This window comes from Ranitomeya imitator, chromosome 4, assembly GCF_032444005.1.
Source record: "Ranitomeya imitator isolate aRanImi1 chromosome 4, aRanImi1.pri, whole genome shotgun sequence".
In the NCBI taxonomy this organism is placed as follows: domain Eukaryota; kingdom Metazoa; phylum Chordata; class Amphibia; order Anura; family Dendrobatidae; genus Ranitomeya; species Ranitomeya imitator.
In genome coordinates, this window is record NC_091285.1 from 712,632,354 (window position 1) to 712,655,353 (window position 23,000).

The 23,000-nt window shown below is 41.7% G+C and overlaps 1 protein-coding gene across 2 annotated transcripts in view; it reads right to left on the reverse strand.

The window, feature by feature from the left end:
• Positions 1-5,907: 5,907 nt before the first annotated feature.
• Positions 5,908-23,000, reverse strand: part of LOC138677403 (alpha-N-acetylneuraminide alpha-2,8-sialyltransferase-like) — a 287,030-nt gene continuing 269,937 nt past the window's right edge. The window contains exons 7-8 of one of the 2 annotated variants that reach the window (XM_069767499.1): positions 20,387-20,525; positions 7,955-8,092 (exon numbers count right to left, since the gene is read on the reverse strand). In XM_069767499.1, coding sequence (XP_069623600.1) covers positions 8,087-8,092; positions 20,387-20,525 — 145 coding nt within the window. In that variant the 3' untranslated portion in view covers positions 7,955-8,086. Of the gene's footprint in view, positions 8,093-20,386; positions 20,526-23,000 lie in introns of both variants that reach the window. The other variant, XM_069767498.1, reaches the window with a different exon arrangement.

The following is a 23,000-nucleotide window of genomic DNA, read 5'->3' on the forward strand; positions in this document are numbered from 1 at the left end:
CGAAAGACTCGAAACTCTGCTATTTCCTCCTACAAAAATTTAAATTTCTAGCCAATCATTTCAGCGTACCTCTCTCAACAGAAAAAACGGTGGGCCCGTGTAATGTGCTGCCTTTCCTTGGCATAGAGATAGACACCAACGCAATGGTTTTTAGATTGCCAGAGGATAAATTGCTGAAAACGCTGCAAATGGTCGAAGATTTTAGCGGGGCTAAAAAAGTCACCCTTCAACAGATGCAGTCCCTGCTAGGTTTGCTCAACTTTGCTTGCCGCGTAATGCCAGTGGGCAGAACCTTTTCACGCCATTTATCGCTGGCGACGAAGGGCATCTCCCAGCCAGGCCATAGGATTAGGCTTACTCGCACACTGAAGGAAGATTTACCAGTCTGGAAAACATTCCTAAATTCCTACAATGGCCACATTTGCCTCATGTCGCAGGAAATGCCAAGCGAAGAGCTGGGGCTAGCAGTGGGAGGAAATCTCAGAGACGGGTTTGTGGCATTCTACCAAGACCAATAGTGCAAAGCGGGCTGGCCAGCCTCGTGGGCCGCCGCCAATTGGGGCCACGACCCAGCCCTGCTAGAAGTCTTTGCGATCGTAGCAGCAGTGGAGCTCTGGGGCGCGCAACTAGAGAACAGGAACATAAGATTCTCCACAAAACACCCCGGCACAGCAAAGAGCTTGAACAGCATGTCTTCTGCATCCCCACCTTTACTCGCACTGCTACGCCGCCTGTCATTACTATGCCTGAGACACAACATCTGGTGTCGCGCCACAGTTACGTCGGTTAATAATAACCTTGTTAACGCTCTGTTGTTTTCCGATTGGCAGGACTTCAAAGCTCTCCTTCCGACCGCGCAACCATCGGGTGTCCAGTGTCCAACACTCCTTTTGGATACAGTAGCCAATCATTGATGCCGCTGATCCTTGCATCAGTTACGCCGGCTACCTGGCAGGTTTACGGTAAGTTGTGGGACGCGTGGTGCTCACTAATTCACGGAAGACCAGTTGATAGGTGCGATCGTGCGAGATGCGAAGTGCTGGTCGATCTTTTGAATTTGCTCAGGCAAAGAGGCACGTCGGGAACATCGGCGCAGCGACACCTCTCGGGAATAGCCTTTTTCTTCCAGCTTTCGGGGTGGGCAGACGTGACTAAATACTTTTTCATCAGACAAACCGTTGAAGGCTGGAAAAGGCTCCAACCCAGTCAGGAGTGCCGTCGTCACATTTCTTTGAGTTTCCTACACGATATTATCACGATTTCCCCGTCGGTATGCACCTCCCATTACGAGTCAGTCCCAGTGTCAGCCGCGTTTGCCATCGCATTTTTCGGAGCGCTTCGGATCGGTGAGCTGGTACCACGTTCAAAAACCTCACTAGACGGAGGGCTACTCAACGAAGACCTCGTCATATGTAACGGGGCACTGCGCATTAGGGTGCGCAAATCCAAATGCGATCCCGCCGGGAGAGGGACGCGGGTCCTCGTTAAGTCGTCGGATGGCCCCGTATGCCCACTAAACGTAGTAAAAAGATACACGGCTATGAAATGCGTGGGTAGATTATTTCTGTCTCACGCAGACGGCTCTCCCCTTACCAAATACCAGTTCCACACAATTTTTAATCGATGTCTTGAAGCCGTTAGTGTCGATCCGTCAGAATACAGTACACATTCTTTCCGTATAGGGGCCGCCACCGAGGCAGCTAAGGCTGGCATCCCCGAGGCTGAAGTTCAGCGATTAGGTCGATGGAAATCCGCATGCTTTGCCAGATACATAAGACCCGACCTGCTTAAGTAACATATCTTGTCTTTTCCAGGCACTAAAAAACCTGCAGTTTGGGTGGTTGGACATTCATACATCTACTGGGCAAAGAAGCGGGCCGAACATCGGCCTGGGGGAGTGAATCTAGGCTTCAAGAACGTAGTGGTCAACTGGAGAGGGATAAGAGGGCTACAGTGGCCAAAAATCTTCCCAGAAGTCATCGATATCGCTAAAAGGGCCAGAGGGCCGGTGATACTAGTTTTGCACGCTGGTGGCAACGATCTGGGAAAACGAAGATGTATTGATCTCAGTTCAACGATGACAGCTGATATCGAGCATTTCTTCCACCTATTGCCCGATATGATACTGGTGTGGTCGGAGATGGTGCCACGAGCGGTCTGGCACGGGGCTAAGGACCCAAGAGGCTTAGAATGATCAAGAAAAAAGGTCAACCTGAGAGTGGCAAGATTTGTAAAATCAAAATTCGGCATTGTAGTTTGCCACTACCAACTGGAAGGCGACAAATCAGGACTGCTGAGGCCCGACGGCATTCATCTCACGGACATTGGGCTCGATATATTTTTGTCAGGTCTACAAGACGGTATCGAGCAGGCCCTATTGCTGATGGGTGGGGGTCGGAGTCACGTGTAGGTAGTACACATGATCCTCCGTGGCGGAAGTGGAGGGAGGGGCGAAGCTTCGTAGCAGCTCATTGGCTGGCCACCTGTCGGTCGCAGACTGGGCCCACGGCTGTGAGCCCGTTGCGAAATGTAATTTGCCCCTCCCTGCTTATCAAATTAATAAACTGTGACTGACTAGTTCAACCCATCTAAGCCTGTTTGTGTTATCTTTTCGGGATTGGTGGTAGGGGGGAAGGCACTATTTACGACACACGGGTCTCCGCAGTCTGGTAGGCACGGTACCGCATAGGGAATGTGCCTCTGACTGCGGAGCCCCTTATAGATGAAGCCAAAGAAACACCGTGCAGTGCCAATTCCCCCCTCACACTACTCCCACAGGTGATGCATTAATTGGGACGCCCAGCTGACCAACGGGAAGAGAGAGGAAGGGGTGTCCGGCCACACCCACAAGGGTTAAATCCAGGTGTCGGGGTCAGTCCCTTCCTCTTTCTCCCCGGCTGACCTTCTGGAAGCAATTGTCCCACCCTCCCTCCCCTACATATTTGCTAATGTTTTTGTAACGTTTTATAAAAAAAAAAAAAAATGTTTTTAATACTTGAACCTTAATGCTGACGATAACAATACTGTTAATTTTAAGTCACAGCAGAAGTGGAGGGAGGGGCGAAGCTTCTATTTATATCTTTAAATATACTGTATATGTGTGTGCTTGCAATATATCCACTCAATAAAATTCTTCACATTGATTGATGAAACCATCTTTGTCACATTGTTTAATTGCAGTCCTGATGTGGGAGAAAATGGTAAAATCACAGCCAAAAAGTAAGGAAAATATAATAAATAGTAATTATAATAAATCTTAATTCAATTTTGTGGGTTGAATTCACAGTGATGAATAATATTTCTAATCAGCGGTCAATGGATTGGTCACAAATGGATAAATTCTAGAAATCTTCACAAATTTCTCTAGTACATTATTGGTCTTTCTCACAAAGTTCATAAAGATTATAAGAAAAGGATTGTCTCTTTTTCTAGGGGACCTGTGTGGTTCTTCCTCAAGCAATATGGTGGGCTCAACCTTAGTCTTACATAGATTGCTTTATGGCAAGTAAAAAATGGTGATTCCCATTGCTTGAGGGTGACTGCACCCCTATGCAATATAATTACTCATTACTCGAGATTTCCTGAGCACGCTCGGGTGAACCTTGAGTATTTTTAAGTGCTCGGAAATTTAGCTTTCCTCACCTCAGCTGAATGATTTACATCTGTTAGCCAGCTTACATGTGAGGATTCCCTAGCAACCAGGCAACCCCCACATGTACTCAGGCTGTCTAGTAGCTGTAAATCATTCAGCTGAGGTGATTAACCCCTTCACCCCAAAGCCTGTTTTCACCTAAGTGACAGGGCCAATTTTTACAATTCTGACCACTGTCACTTTATGAGGTCATAACTCTGAAACGCTTCAACGGATCCTGGTGATTCTGACATTGTTTTCTCGTGACATATTGTACTTCATGATAGTGGTAAAACTTCTTCGATATGACTTGCATTTATTTGTGAAAAAAACAAAAATTTGTCGGAAATTATGACAATTTAGCAATTTTCAAACTCTTAGTTTTTATGCCCTTAAATTAGAGAGTTATATCACATAATATAGTTAATAAACAACATTTCCCACATGTCTGCTTTACATCAGCACAATTTTGGAAACATAATTTTTTTTTGTTAGGACGTTATAAGGGTTAAAAGTTGACCAGCGATTTCTCATTTTTGCAACAAAATTTGCAAAACCATTTTTTTACGGACCACCTCACACTTGAAGTGACTTTGAGGGGTCTATATGACAGAAAATGCCCAAAAGTGACACCATTCTAAAAACTGCACCCCTCACGGTACTCAAAACCACATTCAAAAAGTTTATTAACCCTTCAGGTGCTTCACAGGAATTTTTTGAATGTTTAAAAAAATTGAACATTTAACTTTTTTTTCACAAAATTTTTATTTCAGGTCCAATTTGTTTCATTTTACTAAGGGTAACAGGAGAAATTGGACCACAAAAGTCGTTTTACAATTTGTCCTGAGTACGCCGATACCCCATATGTGGGGGTAAACCACTGTTTGGACACATGGCAGAGCTCGGAAGGGAAGGAGCGCCATTTGACTTTTCAATGCAAGATTTGCTGGAATTGAGATCGGAGCCCATGTCACGATTGGAGAGCCCCTGATGTGCCTAAACAGTGAAAACCCCCACAAGTGACACCATTTTGGAAAGTAGACCCCCTAAGGAACTAATCTAGATGTGTGGTGAGCACTTTGAACCTCCAAGTGCTTCACAGAAGTTTATAATGTAGAGCCGTAAAAAAAAATTTATATTAATTTTCACAAAAAATGATCTTTTTGCCCCCAATTTTTTATTTTCCCAAGGGTAAAAGGATAAATTGGACCCCAAAAGTTGTTGTGCAATTTGTCCTGAGTACGTCGATACTTCATATATGGGGATAAACCACTGATTGAGCGCATGGCAGAGCTCGGAAGGGAAGGAGTGCCATTTGACTTTTCAATGCAAAATTGGCTGGAATTGAGATCGGACGCCATGTCGCATTTGGAGAGCCCCTGACGTGCCTAAACAGTGGAAACCCCCCACAAGTGACCCCATTTTGGAAAGAAGACCCCCTAAGGAACTTATCTAGATGTGTGGTGAGCACTTTTACCCCAATTGTTTCACTAAAGTTTAGAATGTAGCATTGTGAAAATTAAAAAATCATTTTTTCTTTCCACAAAATTATGTTTTAGCCCGCAATTTTTTTTTCCCAAGGGTAACAAGAGAAATTGGACCACAAATGTTATTGTCCAATTTGTCCTGAGTACGCTGATACCCCACGTGTGGGGGGGAACCACCGTTTGAGTGCATGGCAGAGCTCGGAAGGGAAGGAGCACCGTTTGAAATGCAGACTTAGATGGAATGGACTGCAGGTGTCATGTTGCATTTGCAGAGCCCCTGATGTACCTAAACAGTAGAAACCCCCCACAAGTGACCCCATATTGGAAACTAGACCCCCCAAGGAACTTATCTAGATGTGTTGTGAGAGCTTTGAACCAACAAGTGTTTCACTACAGTTTATAATGCAGAGCCGTGAAAATAAAAAATATTTTTTTTTCCACGAAAATGATATTTTATCCCCTATGTTTTTATTTTCCCAAGGGTAACAGGACAAATTGGACCCCAAAAGTTGTTGTCCAACTTGTCCTGAGAACGCTGATACCCCATATGTTGGGGGGAACCACTGTTTGGGCACACAGGAGAACTCGGAAGGGAAGGAGCCCTGTTTTACTTTTTCAAAGCAGAATTGGCTGGAATTGAGATGCCATGTCGCGTTTGGAGAGCCCCTGATGTGCCTAAACAGTGGAAACCCCCCAATTATAACTGAAACCCTAACCCCAACCCTAACCCTAGCCCTAACCCTAGCCCTAACCCTAGCCCTAACCCTAGCCCTAACCCTAGCCCTAATGGGAAAATGGAAATAAATACATTTTTTTACATTTTATTATTTTTCCCTAACTAAGGGGGTGATGAAGGGGGGTTTGATTTACTTTTATAGCAGGATATTTAGCGGATTTTTATGATTGGCAGCCGTCACACACTAAAAGACGCTTTTTATTGCAAAAAAATAGTTTTTGCATCACCACATTTTGAGAGCTATAATTTATCCATATTTTGGACCACAGAGTCATATGAGGTCTTGTTTTTTGCGGGATGAGTTGACGTTTTTATTGGTAACATTTTCGGTCACGTGACATTTTTTGATCGCTTTTTATTCCGATTTTTGGGAGGCGGAATGAACAAAAACCAGCAATTCCTGAATTTCTTTTAGGGGGGGGCGTTTATACCGTTCCACGTGTGGTAAAATGGATAAAGCAGTATTATTCTTCGGGTCAGTACGATTACAGCGATACCTCATTTATGTATTTTTTTTTATGTTTTGGCGCTTTTACACAATAAAAACTATTTTATATAAAAAAATAATTGTTTTTGCATCGCATTATTCTGAGAGCTATAACTTTTTTATTTTTCTGCTGATGATGCTGTATGGCGGCTTTTTTTTTGCGGGACAAGATGACGTTTTCAGCGGTACCATGGTTATTTATATCCGTCGTTTTGATCGCTTGTTATTCCACTTTTTGTTCGCCTGTATGATAATAAAGCAATGTTTTTTGCCTTGTTTTTTTTTTTTTTTTTTTGCGGTGTTCACTGAAGGGGTTAACTAGTGGGATAGTTTTATAGAGCGGGTCGTTACGGACGTGTCGATACCAAATATGTGTACTTTTATTGTTTGGTTTTTTTTTACATAAATAAATGGATTTATTGGGAAATGTTTTTTTTTTTTAATTTGGGGATTTTTTTTTATTTTTTTTTACACATTCTATTTTTTTTTTTTTTTACTTTCTAACATTGTCCCAGGGTGGGATATCTCTGTATTAGATCAGATCGTTGATCTGACACTGTGCATAGCACACTGTCAGATCAACGATCTGACATGCAGTTTAGCTGGCTTCCAGCGCCTGCTCTCAGCAGGCGCCGGCTAGCCAGGTCATTTCATGACCCGGAAGGAGTCCGGCGGCCATCTTGGATCCGGGGACTCCTTCCGGGTCACCGGAGCAACGCGATCTCATTGCGTTGCTCCGGTGGGAGAGCGCAGGGAGCCCCTGTCCCTGCGCGATCCCCCTCTGTGCCACTGTCACTACTGACAGCGGCATCAGAGGGGTTAAATGCCCGCGATCGGTGATAGCGCCGATCGTGGGCATTGCTGTGGGGTGTCAGCTGTCATATACAGCTGACACCCGCACCCGATCACCGCAGCGCTCAGCGCGAGACCGCGGTGATCGGTGCGCCGTACTAGTACTGCTGCTGGCACTAATGCAGTGCCGGCAGCGCAGTACTAGTACGGCGCATGTCACGAAGGGGTTAAAACTAAATCTCCGAGCACTAAAAAATACTCGGAGGTCACCCGAGCGTGCCCGAGAAATCTCGAGTAACGAGTATATTCGCTCATCACTAATAATTACCATTGTCCCAAGCCCTGGTTCCACTTTTTCTGTACAATGACTTTGAGATCACATACTACTTTATCTGTTTTTAGGATTTTCTCGGTCTTCTACTAGCCTTCTAAGATACATTTAAAAAAATCCTTATTCTGTAAACAGTCTTATTATTACCAGCTTCATTTACAATACTCCTTAGCATTGCCCTAGTTGGAGCTTCAGAGATCCTTGACTGTGCATCATCAAGTACTGATAAAACTCGTCAGGCATAGAGTGGACACCGCGCGAAGGAAGTTTGTTATCGTAGTAGTGGTGAAGAATCGTTGTCCCATCAAGATCTTCAGAAAATGGCCAGAAACCATAGAGTGTTACCTTCTCACAAACCTCGAAGGCTGCACTGGCCAACATGAGACCTGAGGACATACGGTGGAACTTAAGCCCAATGCCTTTCCAGTAAGATGCAAGGCTTTGGAGATATTGAGGATTAAAGAAAACCACCCGGTTATTCATGTCGAAGTCTTCCAAGGAATAGAGCGTGCGGAGAGAGACTTCAGTATTCATTCCGTACGAGAAGGCCGGCAAGAGAATAAGTGCAGAGTTGTAAGCCTTTACCATGTCGATGAAGGGTTTCCTCTGCTCCTTGAGGCTTTTATACCTGTTCAAGTAAACATTTTTATTAGAATTACTTAGAAATGACATAGTATGATTGTTTACTATTTCTGAGTGAATCTGATGAAATTTGAACTTGTTAACTCACTTAGATTTGGTAAAAAAAAATAAAAATTCCATAAAAAGCATTCAATGTTAATCCAATGTACTTTATTATGCTCTGAAGTCCCAAGATCAGGGGTGTCAAACTGCATTCAAGGGCTGCAAACAGGTCATGTTTTCAGGATTTCCTTGTACTACACAGGTGATAAATTAATCACCTACACACATAATGATTACAGCACTTTGTGCAAAGGTAAGGATATCTTGAAAACAATAATAATAATTTTTATTTATATAGCGCCAACATATTCCGCAGCGCTTTACAAATTATAGAGGGGACTTGTACAGACAATAGACATTACAGCATAACAGAAATACAGATCAAGACAGATACCAGGAGGAGTGAGGGCCCTGCTGCTCGCAAGCTACAAACTATGGGGAAAAGGGGAGACACAAGAGGTGGATGGTAACAATTGCTATAGTTATTCGGACCGGCCATAGTGTAAGGCTCGGGTGTTCATGTAAAGCTGCATGAACCAGTATGTAGCAGTACAGACACAGAGGGCTAATACTGCATAAAGTGGATGAGAACTTTTTTTTTTTTTGTTAAATAGGCCACACAGGGATCGCTACGTTAATGCATTGAGGCGGTAGGCCAGTCTGACCAAATGAGTATTTAGGGCACGCTTAAAACTGTGGGGATTGGGGATTAATCGCATTATCCAGAAAAAGAAAGAAATGTCCAGCTTCACCGAGTCCGTGATAAAGCTTTTTCTTTATTTACAAACTTTGAACATGGAGGATACAGACTTCAGCACAACCATATGGGCAAGAATCTCAACGCGTTTCTGGAGACCAGGCTCCCTTAATCATGACATTCTAAAAGACCCATGTATCCCACTTAAATAACCCTACACCGGAAAGCACACCGGTGGGATAAGTAACTGAATTAAAAAGTGGGCGTAAGATGAACATGTATTGAATGTTGCCCAACACAGTAATCTATCTGAACAACATACATATATAAAACAAGAAATAACAACAAAGCAAAAATATACAAATGATTGTACAAATTTAAAAAGATTTACACAATGAAATCTATAAATAAGAAAATGTACATGAATAAAAAATTATTATTGTAAATTTGGACAATTATGCCTACATTTGTAGATAAACCAATAACTTTATTACAGCAGCAAATGTAAACTAGCAAAATTACAAAAGAAAAAAGAATAAAAAAAAAATTTAGTACAAGACGCAAGAGCAAAAATGTTCATAAATAAGTATAATCGCAGGCTCGAGACGCAACAAGTGTGCTTGTGGCACTAAAATAATAGGTAGTTGTATGTTTTGACATATACTAAGCTTACTCAGCTGGATCAATACAGAAATGATTTATTGACCGAGAAGGAGAGAGAACCACGGACTATTCTGAAGTGCGAAGATATGCTTGAGGAGCACAAAGCAGAAAGAACACTGAAGATTGCGGTACAGTAAGACTGCATGTTATTGTCGGATCATTGCAAGCAGGGATTAGTGCAGAGACTCGATCCAAACAAGATGAATTAGTCCACACAACACAGTACAAATAGTTGCTGAACAACAAAAGAAAGAGGAGATAAGAATCAACCTTCCCCTGCTCCGAAGCTCTGCCACAAGTAAGCCGCTTGAGGGAAGAGTAAAAGGAACTGATAATGAAAGTAGAAAAAAGCTTTAACCCATCATTAACCCTGCTGTTCTCTTCGGTCTGGGGAGACCTATTTTGAACTTTGGTATTTTTTGGGGTGTTCAAGATGCGGTTCTGAAACTTGTGGTTGATTGACTTAAATGAGGATGGGTCGGTCGGCCACGGGTTTCAGAGCCGCATCTTGAATATTTTAAAGAATATCGAAGTTCAAAGTCGGTCATTTTTGACCAACAGAACAGCAGGGTTAAATGTGTGAGTACAGTTAGTTGGATAAGACTGATAGAATAAAACCAGTAATGTGCAGCTGAGTGTGAGTGCTCAAGAACAGAGAGTCCAAGAATAATTAAAGCCGCAAGAGAGAATACGCGGCATATGTTGATAGTGCTGCAATGTGGAAAACCCATAGAAAAAAAGCACAAAGGTAGTCAATATATTGTGCAATATAAGCATGTGATTTTAATAATCACTAAAGTGAAATAGTCTCACTCTAAAAATGAATTCCTGCAACTAAATGGATGTAAGTGGTATGTGCCAAACATGTAAAATAACAGAGTCAAGCCTAAAAGAAGCCGTATGAAGGGAAACTCTGCGCACAATGTATGTATATTGAGTGAACTAACAGTGTTACATTAATAAAATAGACATAAAAATGAAAAGAAATATGTATGATATAAATATATAAATATATGAATGACCTTTTGTGAGATATGTATACAATATGTCTGTTCTTTATTAAAATAAAATTTAAACTATTTATAAAAATAAAGTGTAAATAATAAAGAAAAAAGTGATAATTAATAAAATAACATCATGTCTTTTCTTTTATTTAAACCTGCTGGAACCCTGGTATTTAATTTTAACATCCACCAAGCTTCCCTGCTCCTCAATAAGGTTTCAACATCCTCCCCCTCTTTGTGGTTTATATATTTTTTCTATGGCATAAATTTTTAATGATTCCAGATTGCCACTGTGGCAGTCTAAAAAGTGCTTGGAAACTTGTGAAATATTCCTATCAGAGCTGGCATTTTCTACATCGCAGATGTGTTCCCTGATTCTGGTTTTGAGCTGACGCTTAGTGCTGCCGACATATTTCAAGCAGCAAAGTACACATTCGATTATATAGATTACATTGCAAGTATTGCAGTTCAAAAAGGGTTTTATGGGAAATGTGTGTTGTTCACTAGTATCCATAAAACTAGAGCATTTTAAAGAAAATTTACAAGTCTTGCAAACTTTGTGTCCACATTTAAAAAAAACCTTTTGTTTGAAGCCAGCTCTGAGGATTAGACTGTGGAGATTTTAAACAATTAGGTGAGAGTGTTTTACCTAAAGAAGGCGCTCTTCTTGAAACGATTCGAAAGCCTTTATTTAAGACATTTGCTATTTCGGGATCCTCTCTCAAAATATATAGATTATTTTGAATGATTTTCCTAATCGCAGTAAACTGATTGTTATATTGTAAGACTAATGTAACTGGACCAGTATTAATTCGTTCTTTTCTTTTTGGTTTTGAATAAAAACGCGGTCTCCCCTCCACTATTTTCTCAGCACGATTTAAATTCCAGTTGGTGTACCCTCTCTGTTTCAATCTTGATTTAATTTGGATTACCTCAGTATTATAATCTGTTTGTAAGCTACAGTTACGTTTTGCTCTAATCATTTCGCCCACCGGAATGCTTTTGATTGTGTGTTTAGGGTGATGACTATGGGCATGTAAGATAGTGTTACCTGCAGTACTTTTTCTGAAGGTGGAAGTTGTGACTACATCTCCATGAATACCTCTTAATCTCAAATCCAAAAAATTAACCTCATTGGAATCCTGGCACACCGTAAGTCTTAGATTGAAAAAATTACAGTTTAAATAAAATTCAAATGTGTCTGCAACAGAAAAATCAGGGCCGCAAATTAAGATGACATCATCAATATATCTACCATACCACAATATGTGGTCTTTAAAAGGATTGTCAACAGTATAGATATATAATTCTTCCCACCAGCTCATAACGAGATTGGCGAGAGACGGGGAATACTTAGCCCCCATAGACACACCATTAGTTTGTCTGTAGAAGATGTCATTAAAGCAAAAATAATTGTTAGAAATGAGAAAAATTACAACATCACAAATATAGTCCTGAAGTTCTTGTGTAAAATTACTATATTTTTGTAGATGAAATTTTAATGCATGTAAGGCCACTTTGTGAGGTATAGATGTGTAGAGAGAAATCACATCTGTGGTGATCCAAGAAAACCCACTACACCAAGTGAAATCCTGTAAGGCATTAAGTACATCGGAACTGTCCCTTAAATAACCTGGAATCCTTTGAACAAGCGGCTGGAGAAGTGAATCCAACCACTCACCTAGTTTCTCACCCAAGGAACCAATTCCTGAGACAATTGGTCTCATAGGAGGGGGATTGATACCTTTATGGGTTCTTGGGTAAGGCATATAGGATGGGAATTACAGGATTTTCCACTTTAAGGTATTCCATTTCTTTTTTACTAAAAAAGCCCAAATGAAAACCTTCATCAAAGATCTTATGGGTACGTACTTTGATGGTCTGTGTAGGATTATTACTCAAGCGCTCATAGACAGCTTCATCATTCAACATATTTTCTACCCAACTCACATAATTTATTTTATTCATGATGACTACAGAACCACCTTTATCTGAATTTTTGATTACAAGGTTATCGTTATTTTTTAACTGTTCATAAGCCATTTTTAAATTTGGTGTTAAATTGGAGTTGGTTAAATGTTTTCTGAGAGAATTCTCAGAAACTGATTTTAATTCCAATTCCACAGCATTCTGAAATTTATCCATGGCAGGTCTCCTAGATTGCACAGGATAAAAATGAGAAGTCTCCCTAAGCTAGAAGATCGTTGGGTACAGCCGGGACCAGCTGCTTCGAAAAGCATCACCAAACCGCGCGCCTGTAGGACATTATTGCAAGAGAGCTTGGCTGAGTAGATTACACAAGAAGGAAAACACACAGCAAGTCAGCAGGATCTAGGAGCAACATGGCAGATGTGACAACCTACATGGTGAGCTGCAGCATGTGCTACATGTTCACAGATCGACCAGAAGAAGAATCCAATTTCACCTGTCAGAAGTGTAGACTAGTGGCCCTTTTAGAAGAAAAGGTGCGGGGTCTGGAAGAAAGAATAGCAACTTTGAAACTCATCAAAGAGAATGAAGACTTTCTAGACAGAACAGAAGCATCTCTACTGGTCACAGAAGGTGCAAAAAGTGTCAGAGAACCTCCAAAAGCAGATGAGTGGAAGCATGTGACCAAAAGAAGCAAGAAGACCGTGGAGAAATCACCAACCACACAACTGAAGAACCGATATCAAATCTTTGTAGAGGATGAAGATGGCACACCTAAGAATGAAGCAATACCAGCAAGCAAAAAAGAAAAGGGCACACAGCAACAAGTGACAGCAAAAAGTACAGCCAAGAAGCAACGAAGAGTGGTGGTGGTGGGAGACTCACTACTGAGAGGCACAGAAGCAGCCATCTGCAGACCGGACATAACTGCAAGAGAAGTATGCTGCCTTCCAGGTGCGATGATCAAGGATGTGACCGATAGGATACCAAAGCTCTTCAGCTCCAAGGACGTCCACCCATTTCTTCTGATACATGTTGGCACCAATGACACGGTAAGGAAGGACCTACCGACAATCTACAAGGACTTTGAAGAGTTGGGGAAGAAAGTAAAGGAACTGGATGCACAGGTAGTTTTTTCTTCTATCCTTCCAGTAGATGGGCATGGCACCAGGAGATGGAACAGGATCCTTGATGCAAACAACTGGCTAAGACGATGGTGCAGACAACAAGGATTTGGATTCCTGGACCACGGTGTGAATTACTGGTATGATGGACTCCTCGCCAGAGACGGACTACACCTCAACAAACCTGGGAAACACACATTCGCCAGAAGACTCGCTACACTCATCAGGAGGGCGTTAAACTAGAAGAAGAGGGGACGGGAAGAAAAACATTAGACTCGAACAAAGACAACCCAGGAAAACATACTCAGAAGGGAGGTAAGAACATTTCTAAAACAATCCACAGTGAGGAGATTGGAACAAAAAAAAATCCTCTAAACTGCATGCTCGCAAACGCCAGAAGCCTGACAAACAAGATGGAAGAACTAGAAGCAGAAATATCTACAGGTAACTTTGACATAGTGGGAATAACCGAGACATGGTTAGATGAAAGCTATGACTGGGCAGTTAACTTACAGGGTTACAGTCTGTTTAGAAAGGATCGTAAAAATCGGAGAGGAGGAGGGGTTTGTCTCTATGTAAAGTCTTGTCTAAAGTCCACTTTAAGGGAGGATATTAGCGAAGGGAATGAGGATGTCGAGTCCATATGGGTTGAAATTCATGGAGGGAAAAATGGTAACAAAATTCTCATTGGGGTCTGTTACAAACCCCCAAATATAACAGAAAGCATGGAAAGTCTACTTCTAAAGCAGATAGATGAAGCTGCAACCCATAATGAGGTCCTGGTTATGGGGGACTTTAACTACCCGGATATTAACTGGGAAACAGAAACCTGTGAAACCCATAAAGGCAACAGGTTTCTGCTAATAACCAAGAAAAATTATCTTTCACAATTGGTGCAGAATCCAACCAGAGGAGCAGCACTTTTAGACCTAATACTATCTAATAGACCTGACAGAATAACAAATCTGCAGGTGGTTGGGCATTTAGGAAATAGCGACCACAATATTGTGCAGTTTCACCTGTCTTTCACTAGGGGGACTTGTCAGGGAGTCACAAAAACATTGAACTTTAGGAAGGCAAAGTTTGAACAGCTTAGAGATGCCCTTAATCTGGTAGACTGGGACAATATCCTCAGAAATGAGAATACAGATAATAAATGGGAAATGTTTAAGAACATCCTAAATAGGCAGTGTAAGCGGTTTATACCTTGTGGGAATAAAAGGACTAGAAATAGGAAAAACCCAATGTGGCTAAACGAAGAAGTAAGACAGGCAATTAACAGTAAAAAGAAAGCATTTGCACTACTAAAGCAGGATGGCACCATTGAAGCTCTAAAAAACTATAGGGAGAAAAATACTTTATCTAAAAAACTAATTAAAGCTGCCAAAAAGGAAACAGAGAAGCACATTGCTAAGGAGAGTAAAACTAATCCCAAACTGTTCTTCAACTATATCAATAGTAAAAGAATAAAAACTGAAAATGTAGGCCCGTTAAAAAATAGTGAGGAAAGAATGGTTGTAGATGACGAGGAAAAAGCTAACATATTAAACACCTTCTTCTCCACGGTATTCACGGTGGAAAATGAAATGCTAGGTGAAATCCCAAGAAACAATGAAAGCCCTATATTAAGGGTCACCAATCTAACCCAAGAAGAGGTGCGAAACCGGCTAAATAAGATTAAAATAGATAAATCTCCGGGTCCGGATGGCATACACCCACGAGTACTAAGAGAACTAAGTAATGTAATAGATAAACCATTATTTCTTATTTTTAGGGACTCTATAGCGACAGGGTCTGTTCCGCAGGACTGGCGCATAGCAAATGTGGTGCCAATATTCAAAAAGGGCTCTAAAAGTGAACCTGGAAATTATAGGCCAGTAAGTCTAACCTCTATTGTTGGTAAAATATTTGAAGGGTTTCTGAGGGATGTTATTCTGGATTATCTCAATGAGAATAACTGTTTAACTCCATATCAGCATGGGTTTATGAGAAATCGCTCCTGTCAAACCAATCTAATCAGTTTTTATGAAGAGGTAAGCTATAGACTGGACCACGGTGAGTCATTGGACGTGGTATATCTCGATTTTTCCAAAGCGTTTGATACCGTGCCGCACAAGAGGTTGGTACACAAAATGAGAATGCTTGGTCTGGGGGAAAATGTGTGTAAATGGGTTAGTAACTGGCTTAGTGATAGAAAGCAGAGGGTGGTTATAAATGGTATAGTCTCTAACTGGGTCGCTGTGACCAGTGGGGTACCGCAGGGGTCAGTATTGGGACCTGTTCTCTTCAACATATTCATTAATGATCTGGTAGAAGGTTTACACAGTAAAATATCGATATTTGCAGATGATACAAAACTATGTAAAGCAGTTAATACAAGAGAAGATAGTATTCTGCTACAGATGGATCTGGATAAGTTGGAAACTTGGGCTGAAAGGTGGCAGATGAGGTTTAACAATGATAAATGTAAGGTTATACACATGGGAAGAGGGAATCAATATCACCATTACACACTGAACGGGAAACCACTGGGTAAATCTGACAGGGAGAAGGACTTGGGGATCCTAGTTAATGATAAACTTACCTGGAGCAGCCAGTGCCAGGCAGCAGCTGCCAAGGCAAACAGGATCATGGGGTGCATTAAAAGAGGTCTGGATACACATGATGAGAGCATTATACTGCCTCTGTACAAATCCCTAGTTAGACCGCACATGGAGTACTGTGTCCAGTTTTGGGCACCGGTGCTCAGGAAGGATATAATGGAACTAGAGAGAGTACAAAGGAGGGCAACAAAATTAATAAAGGGGATGGGAGAACTACAATACCCAGATAGATTAGCGAAATTAGGATTATTTAGTCTAGAAAAAAGACGACTGAGGGGCGATCTAATAACCATGTATAAGTATATAAGGGGACAATACAAATATCTCGCTGAGGATCTGTTTGTACCAAGGAAGGTGACGGGCACAAGGGGGCATTCTTTGCGTCTGGAGGAGAGAAGGTTTTTCCACCAACATAGAAGAGGATTCTTTACTGTTAGGGCAGTGAGAATCTGGAATTGCTTGCCTGAGGAGGTGGTGATGGCGAACTCAGTCGAGGGGTTCAAGAGAGGCCTGGATGTCTTCCTGGAGCAGAACAATATTGTATCATACAATTATTAGGTTCTGTAGAAGGACGTAGATCTGGGGATTTATTATGATGGAATATAGGCTGAACTGGATGGACAAATGTCTTTTTTCGGCCTTACTAACTATGTTACTATGTTACTATGTAGGGTTTGTTATGTGTAAATGAGAATTCAATGGAACACAATCAAGATTCTCAGAATCGAGGTCTTGCAAGCATGTGAGCAATAATTGTTCCCTAAAACTGAGTGATTTAAATTGGTTAACTGGTATAACACTATCTTCACTAGTGGAATTGATTTGTTCCTCAAAATGTAACTTAAGTGTGATATTTCTAATAAATTTATTAACATCACAAATAGTAGAAAACATATCAAAATTACAACTGGGAACGAAATTAAGTCCGTACGAAAGCAAAACCTGTTGATCCGGGGTGAGTGGAAAAGAGGACAAATTAATGACGTCAAAGTTACCTAATGTGGAGTCCTCAGGTGGCATCTCTGTGTTCCTTTGTTTGGATTGATGCTTCCTTCCTTTTCTTCGTATTTTCTTCTTTTGAAGTATGGTGGACGCTTGTTCTTTTTGAAATACAAGTTTTTTGACGCTTGTGCTGTTTCCACATCTGAGTCCTCTGTAGCTCCAGCTGAAGTATCTAGCTCAGATGAGCTGAAAGTCACTTGTTTAGGTGAATAATGGGGATTAAAATGATGTTTGGAACGTCTCAGTATAGATCTGGAGGATTTATTCACATTCTCCCATCTCCCCCACTCATAAACTTGATCCAGGGAATAGTCATTTAAATCTCGTTCCAATTTGCGTTTTTTCATATCCATTATTTTCATCTCTGCTTTGCAGATTTTTTCTTCACTTTGAGCAAAGAAGTTCTTTAGATGCTCCTTAGACATTTCGCTGTTAATTTCTTTTTTTGCAGCTTCAATATTGTCTTGTAGTTCAGATAAAGCAATTTCCTCTTCCCGTATAATAAGAGAAATCAACTTCAGTGAGCAATCTGAGAGAATAACATTCCAGTCCTTGACAAACTTGTCAGAATAAATTGTGCTTGGTATTTTCTTAATCCTTAGTCCTCTAGGAATAACATTTTTATCCTTGTAATTTTTCAAGGAACTAAGGTTCCACCAGGTGCGGTTTTCCTTTAACATTGAGGAAAATAATTCTTCCAGCTGAGTGTCAGAATTAAACACCGTGGAGTTAGAATCCATTGTGGATATTGAGAATAATTTTGCAGCCTTATCCTGTCTGCTTCCAGTGTCCATATTGGATGAAATATTTAGGAAGTGCTGAAGAAAGTATAAATTTGCCCTCTTGATAAAGAGTAAAGATATGTTGCCACGGAGTGCACGGAAACACAAGAAACTTAGTAAGAAGGAACATAAACCAGCTCACCCGTGATTCAGCAACCAAACCTCGGGAGCACGGACCCGCTGTGTCCAGGCGTGCAAGATCCAGAAAAAGAAAGAAATGTCCAGCTTCACCGAGTCCGTAAAAAAGCTTTTTCTTTATTTACAAACTTTGAACATGGAAGATACAGACTTCAGCACAACCATATGGGCAAGAATCTCAACGCGTTTCTGGAGACTAGGCTCCCTTATATATTTATATCATACATATTTCTTTTCATTTTTATGTCTATTTTATTAATGTAACACTGTTAGTTCACTCAATATACATACATTGTGCACAGAGTTTCCCTTCATACGGCTTCTTTTAGGTTTGACTCTGCTATTTTACATGTTTGGCACATACCACTTACATCCATTTAGTTGCAGGAATTCATTTTTAGAATGAGACTATTTCACTTTAGTGATTATTAAAATCACATGCTTATATTGCACAATATATTGACTACCTTTGTGCTTTTTTTCTATGGGTTTTCCACATTGCAGCACTATCAACATATGCCGCGTTTTCTCTATTGCGGCTTTAATTATTCTTGGACTCTTTGTTCTTGAGCACTCACACTCAGCTGCACATTACTGGTTTTATTCTATCAGTCTTATCCAACTAACTGTACTCACACATTTAATGATGGGTTAAAGCTTTTTTCTACTTTCATTATCAGTTCCTTTTACTCTTCCCTCAAGCGGCTTACTTGTGGCAGCGCTTCGGAGCAGGGGAAGGTTGATTCTTATCTCCTCTTTCTTTTGTTGTTCAGCAACTATTTGTACTGTGTTGTGTGGACTAATTCATCTTGTTTGGATCGAGTCTCTGCACTAATCCCTGCTTGCAATGATCCGACAATAACATGCAGTCTTACTGTACCGCAATCTTCAGTGTTCTTTCTGCTTTGTGCTCCTCAAGCATATCTTCGCACTTCAGAATAGTCCGTGGTTCTCTCTCCTTCTCTGTCAATAAATCATTTCTGTATTGATCCAGCTGAGTAAGCTTAGTATATGTCAAAACATACAAGTACCTATTATTTCAGTGCCACAAGCACACTTGTTGCGTCTCTAGCCTGCGATTATACTTATTTATGAACATTTTTGCTCTTGCCTCTTGTACTAAATTTTTTTTAATTCTTTTTTCTTTTGTAATTTTGCTAGTTTACATTTGCTGCTGTAATAAAGTTATTGGTTTATCTACAAATGTAGGCATAATTGTCCAAATTTACAATAATAATTTTTTATTCATGTACATTTTCTTATTTATAGATTTCATTGTGTAAATCTTTTTAAATTTGTACAATCATTTGTATATTTTTGCTTTGTTGTTATTTCTTGTTTTATATATGTATGTTGTTCAGATAGATTACTGTGTTGGGCAACATTCAATACATGTTCATCTTACGCCCACTTAATTCAGTTACTTATCCCACCGGTGTGCTTTCCGGTGTAGGGTTATTTAAGTGGGATACATGGGTCTTTTAGAATGTCATGATTAAGGGAGCCTAGTCTCCAGAAACGCGTTGAGATTCTTGCCCATATGGTTGTGCTGAAGTCTGTATCCTCCATGTTCAAAGTTTGTAAATAAAGAAAAAGCTTTTTTACGGACTCGGTGAAGCTGGACATTTCTTTCTTTTTCTGGATCTTGCACGCCTGGACACAGCGGGTCCGTGCTCCCGAGGCTTGGTTGTTGAATCACGGGTGAGCTGGTTTATGTTCCTTCTTATTAATCGCATTAACCTAGGTAGTGCATTCCAAAGAATCGGCGCAGCACGTGTAAAGTCTTGGAGACGGGAGTGGGAGGTTCTGATTATTGAGGATGCTAACCTGAGGTCATTAGTGGAGCGGAGGGCACGGGTAGGGTGGTAGACTGAGACCAGAGAGGAGATGTAGGGTGGTGCTGAGCCATGGAGGGCACGGGTAGGGTGGTAGACTGAGACCAGGGAGGAGATGTAGGGTGGTGCTGAGCCATGGAGTGATTTGTGGATGAGGGTAGTAGTTTTGTACTGGATTCTGGAGTGGATGGGTAACCAGTGTAATGACTGGCACAAGGTAGAGGCATCGGTGTAACGGTTGGTGAGGAATATGATCCTGGCAGCAGCATTCAGGACAGATTGGAGCGGGGAGAGTTTGGTAAGAGGGAGGCCGATTAGTAGAGAGTTACAATAGTCCAGACGAGAATGAATAAGTGAAGCAGTGAGAGTTTTTGCAGAGTCGCATGGTTTGCGGCCCTCGAGGAATGCAGTTTGACACTCCTGTCCAAGACTGTAGAGCAGTGACTCCCAACCTTTATTACCTCGAGAGCCAGATTTAGCTTCCAGTGAGGGTCACGAGACACCTCCAGAGCCCCAAAACAGTGACATCCAGCTCGTGCCTCCCCAACACTACTGACACCCGAAGCCCCAGATACCGGAATAATGACAGTCAAAGGGTCTCTACAAAAAACACAAGGCAGTAAACTTTCATCTATTCATTCCCAAATTCCCACTGGCATTCTTGTATCAATCACCCCCTCTATCGGGATGTATCATCTTATGTCCAGCCTAGCACTTAATTTATCTATCCAACCCCAAGACCGGTGTATGAGCATACCGATCTGCTCTTCTATATAGGGCTACTTACAAAAGTCACTAACTGGAGATCTTTTCTTCATAGAGGCTTGGTAAACTTGTTGCTACTTCATCAAACTTTCAGACTTTCATCTTACATTATAATAAATCTCACCCGTCTTGCCTCCACAGCACCTCACCGTCCCTCAGCTACCTGCAGCATGTTCTTTACTTTTCCATGGTATGCGATGTGTTCTTCCTCCATCTTGCAGTGTGTTTTCCACTGACTACTGAGAACACCTCAGCAGTAGAAGCCGGATCAAAAGGACATCACATGCCATGGAGGAGCAAAGAAGAGAGCTGTTCAGAGAGTTCAAAGAGGAGTTTTATTTTTTGTACCTCTTTACCAGCACTTAATAAATCAGCAAAATGGTGGCCAGTAGTGATGAGATAGTATACTCGATGCTCGGGTTTTCCCGAGCAGGCACGGGTGGTCTCTGAGTATTTGTGAGTGCTTGGAGATTTAGTTTCTGTCTCCGTAGCTGCATGATTTACAGCTGCTAATCAGCCGGAGTACATGTGGGGGTTGCCTAGAAACCAGGCAACCCCCACATGTACTCAGGCGGACTTGCAGCCGCAAGTCATGAAGCTACGGAGACAGAAACTAAATCTCTAAGCAGCCACAAATACTCAGAGACAACCCGAGCATGCTCGGGCAAACCCAAACAACGAGTATACACGCTCATCACTGGTGGGCAGCCAACTGCTATTTTGCTTGAATTGCAAGAAAGGAATAACAAAATTTTTTGAATTTTTTGAAAAATTTAAGAAGAATTTAAGTTGCTCAAGCAGAATCCCTCATCTCAAGGATTCCCAACAAATGTTGTTATAATTTCTCATCGAAATGGGCATCAAAGTAACTGAAAGTCACCCTGGAAAATGTAAGTTTCGCCCATAGGGTTGTGAAAATTGTTATATTCTGACCTATTTATTTATACAGATGTAAATACTAGATGTGAATAATTACTGGACAATCAGACTATCCGTGCATGGTATACGGCATAAGAAGTGAGATTATCTATATATATAATTGTCTAAGGGTCACTTCCGTCTGTCTGTCTGTCCTTCTGTCTGTCATGGATATTCATTGGTCGGGGCCTCTGTCAGTTATGGAAATCCAAGTCGCTGATTGGTCGTGGCAAAACAGCCACGACCAATCAGCGATGGGCACAGTCCGGAAGAAAATGGCCGCTCCTTCCTCCCCGCAGTCAGTGCCCGGCGTCCGCATACTTCCCTCCGGTCACCGCTCACATAGGGTTAATGCCGGCAGTAACGGACCGCGTTATGCCGCGGGTAACTCACTCCGTTATCGCCGCTATTAACCCTGTGTGACCAAGTTTTTACTATTGATGCTGCCTATGCACCGTCAATAGTAAAAAGATCTAATGTTAAAAATAATAAAAAAATAAAAAATCATCACATACTCACCCTCCGGCGCCTTTCCCGCTCTTTGCGACGTTCCAGTGCTAAGGATGGTATGCGACAAGGTCCTTCCATGACGTCACGGTCATGTGACCGTGACGTCATCACAGGCCCTGCGCGCCTGCGCGAGAAGGACCTGCCATGACGTCATGGTCATGTGACCGTGACGTCATGGCAGGTCCTTCTCGCGCAGGTGCGAAGAAGCTGCGGTACCATGGAACAGGCATTTACAGCATCAGGAGCATGTGAGTATTTCATATTCACCTGTCCGCGTTCCATCTGCTGGGCGCTGCTCCGTGTTCCCATCCTCTTGCAGTGACTGCTCAGGTCAGAGGGCGTGATGACGTATTAGTGTGCACGCCGCCCTCTACCTGAACAGTCAGTGCGGAGAGACGGGACACTGAGGAGCAGCGATGAGAGGCGAGTATGTGATTTTTTTTTTATTGCAGCAGCAGAAGCATTACATGTGGCACAATGCTGTATGGAGCGTCTATGGGACCATAAAGAACTGCATGGAGCATTAAATGGGGCATATATTGGGCCATAACTGCATGGAGCATTATATGGGGCATCTATGGGGCCATAACTTCATGGAGCATTATACTACGTGACTGGGCAACATACTACATGACTGGGCAATATACTATGTGGCTGGGCAATATACTACGTGGACATGCATATTGTAGAATACCCGATGCGTTAGAATCGGGCCACCATCTAGTCTACTATATAATTGTCTAAGGGTCACTTCAGTCTTTCTGTCTGTCTGTCCTTCTGTCTTTCTGTCACAGATATTCATTGGTCGTGGCCTCTGTCTGTCATGGAATCCAAGTCGCTGATTGGTCTCGCCAGCTGCCTTTCATGGCTGCCACGACCAAT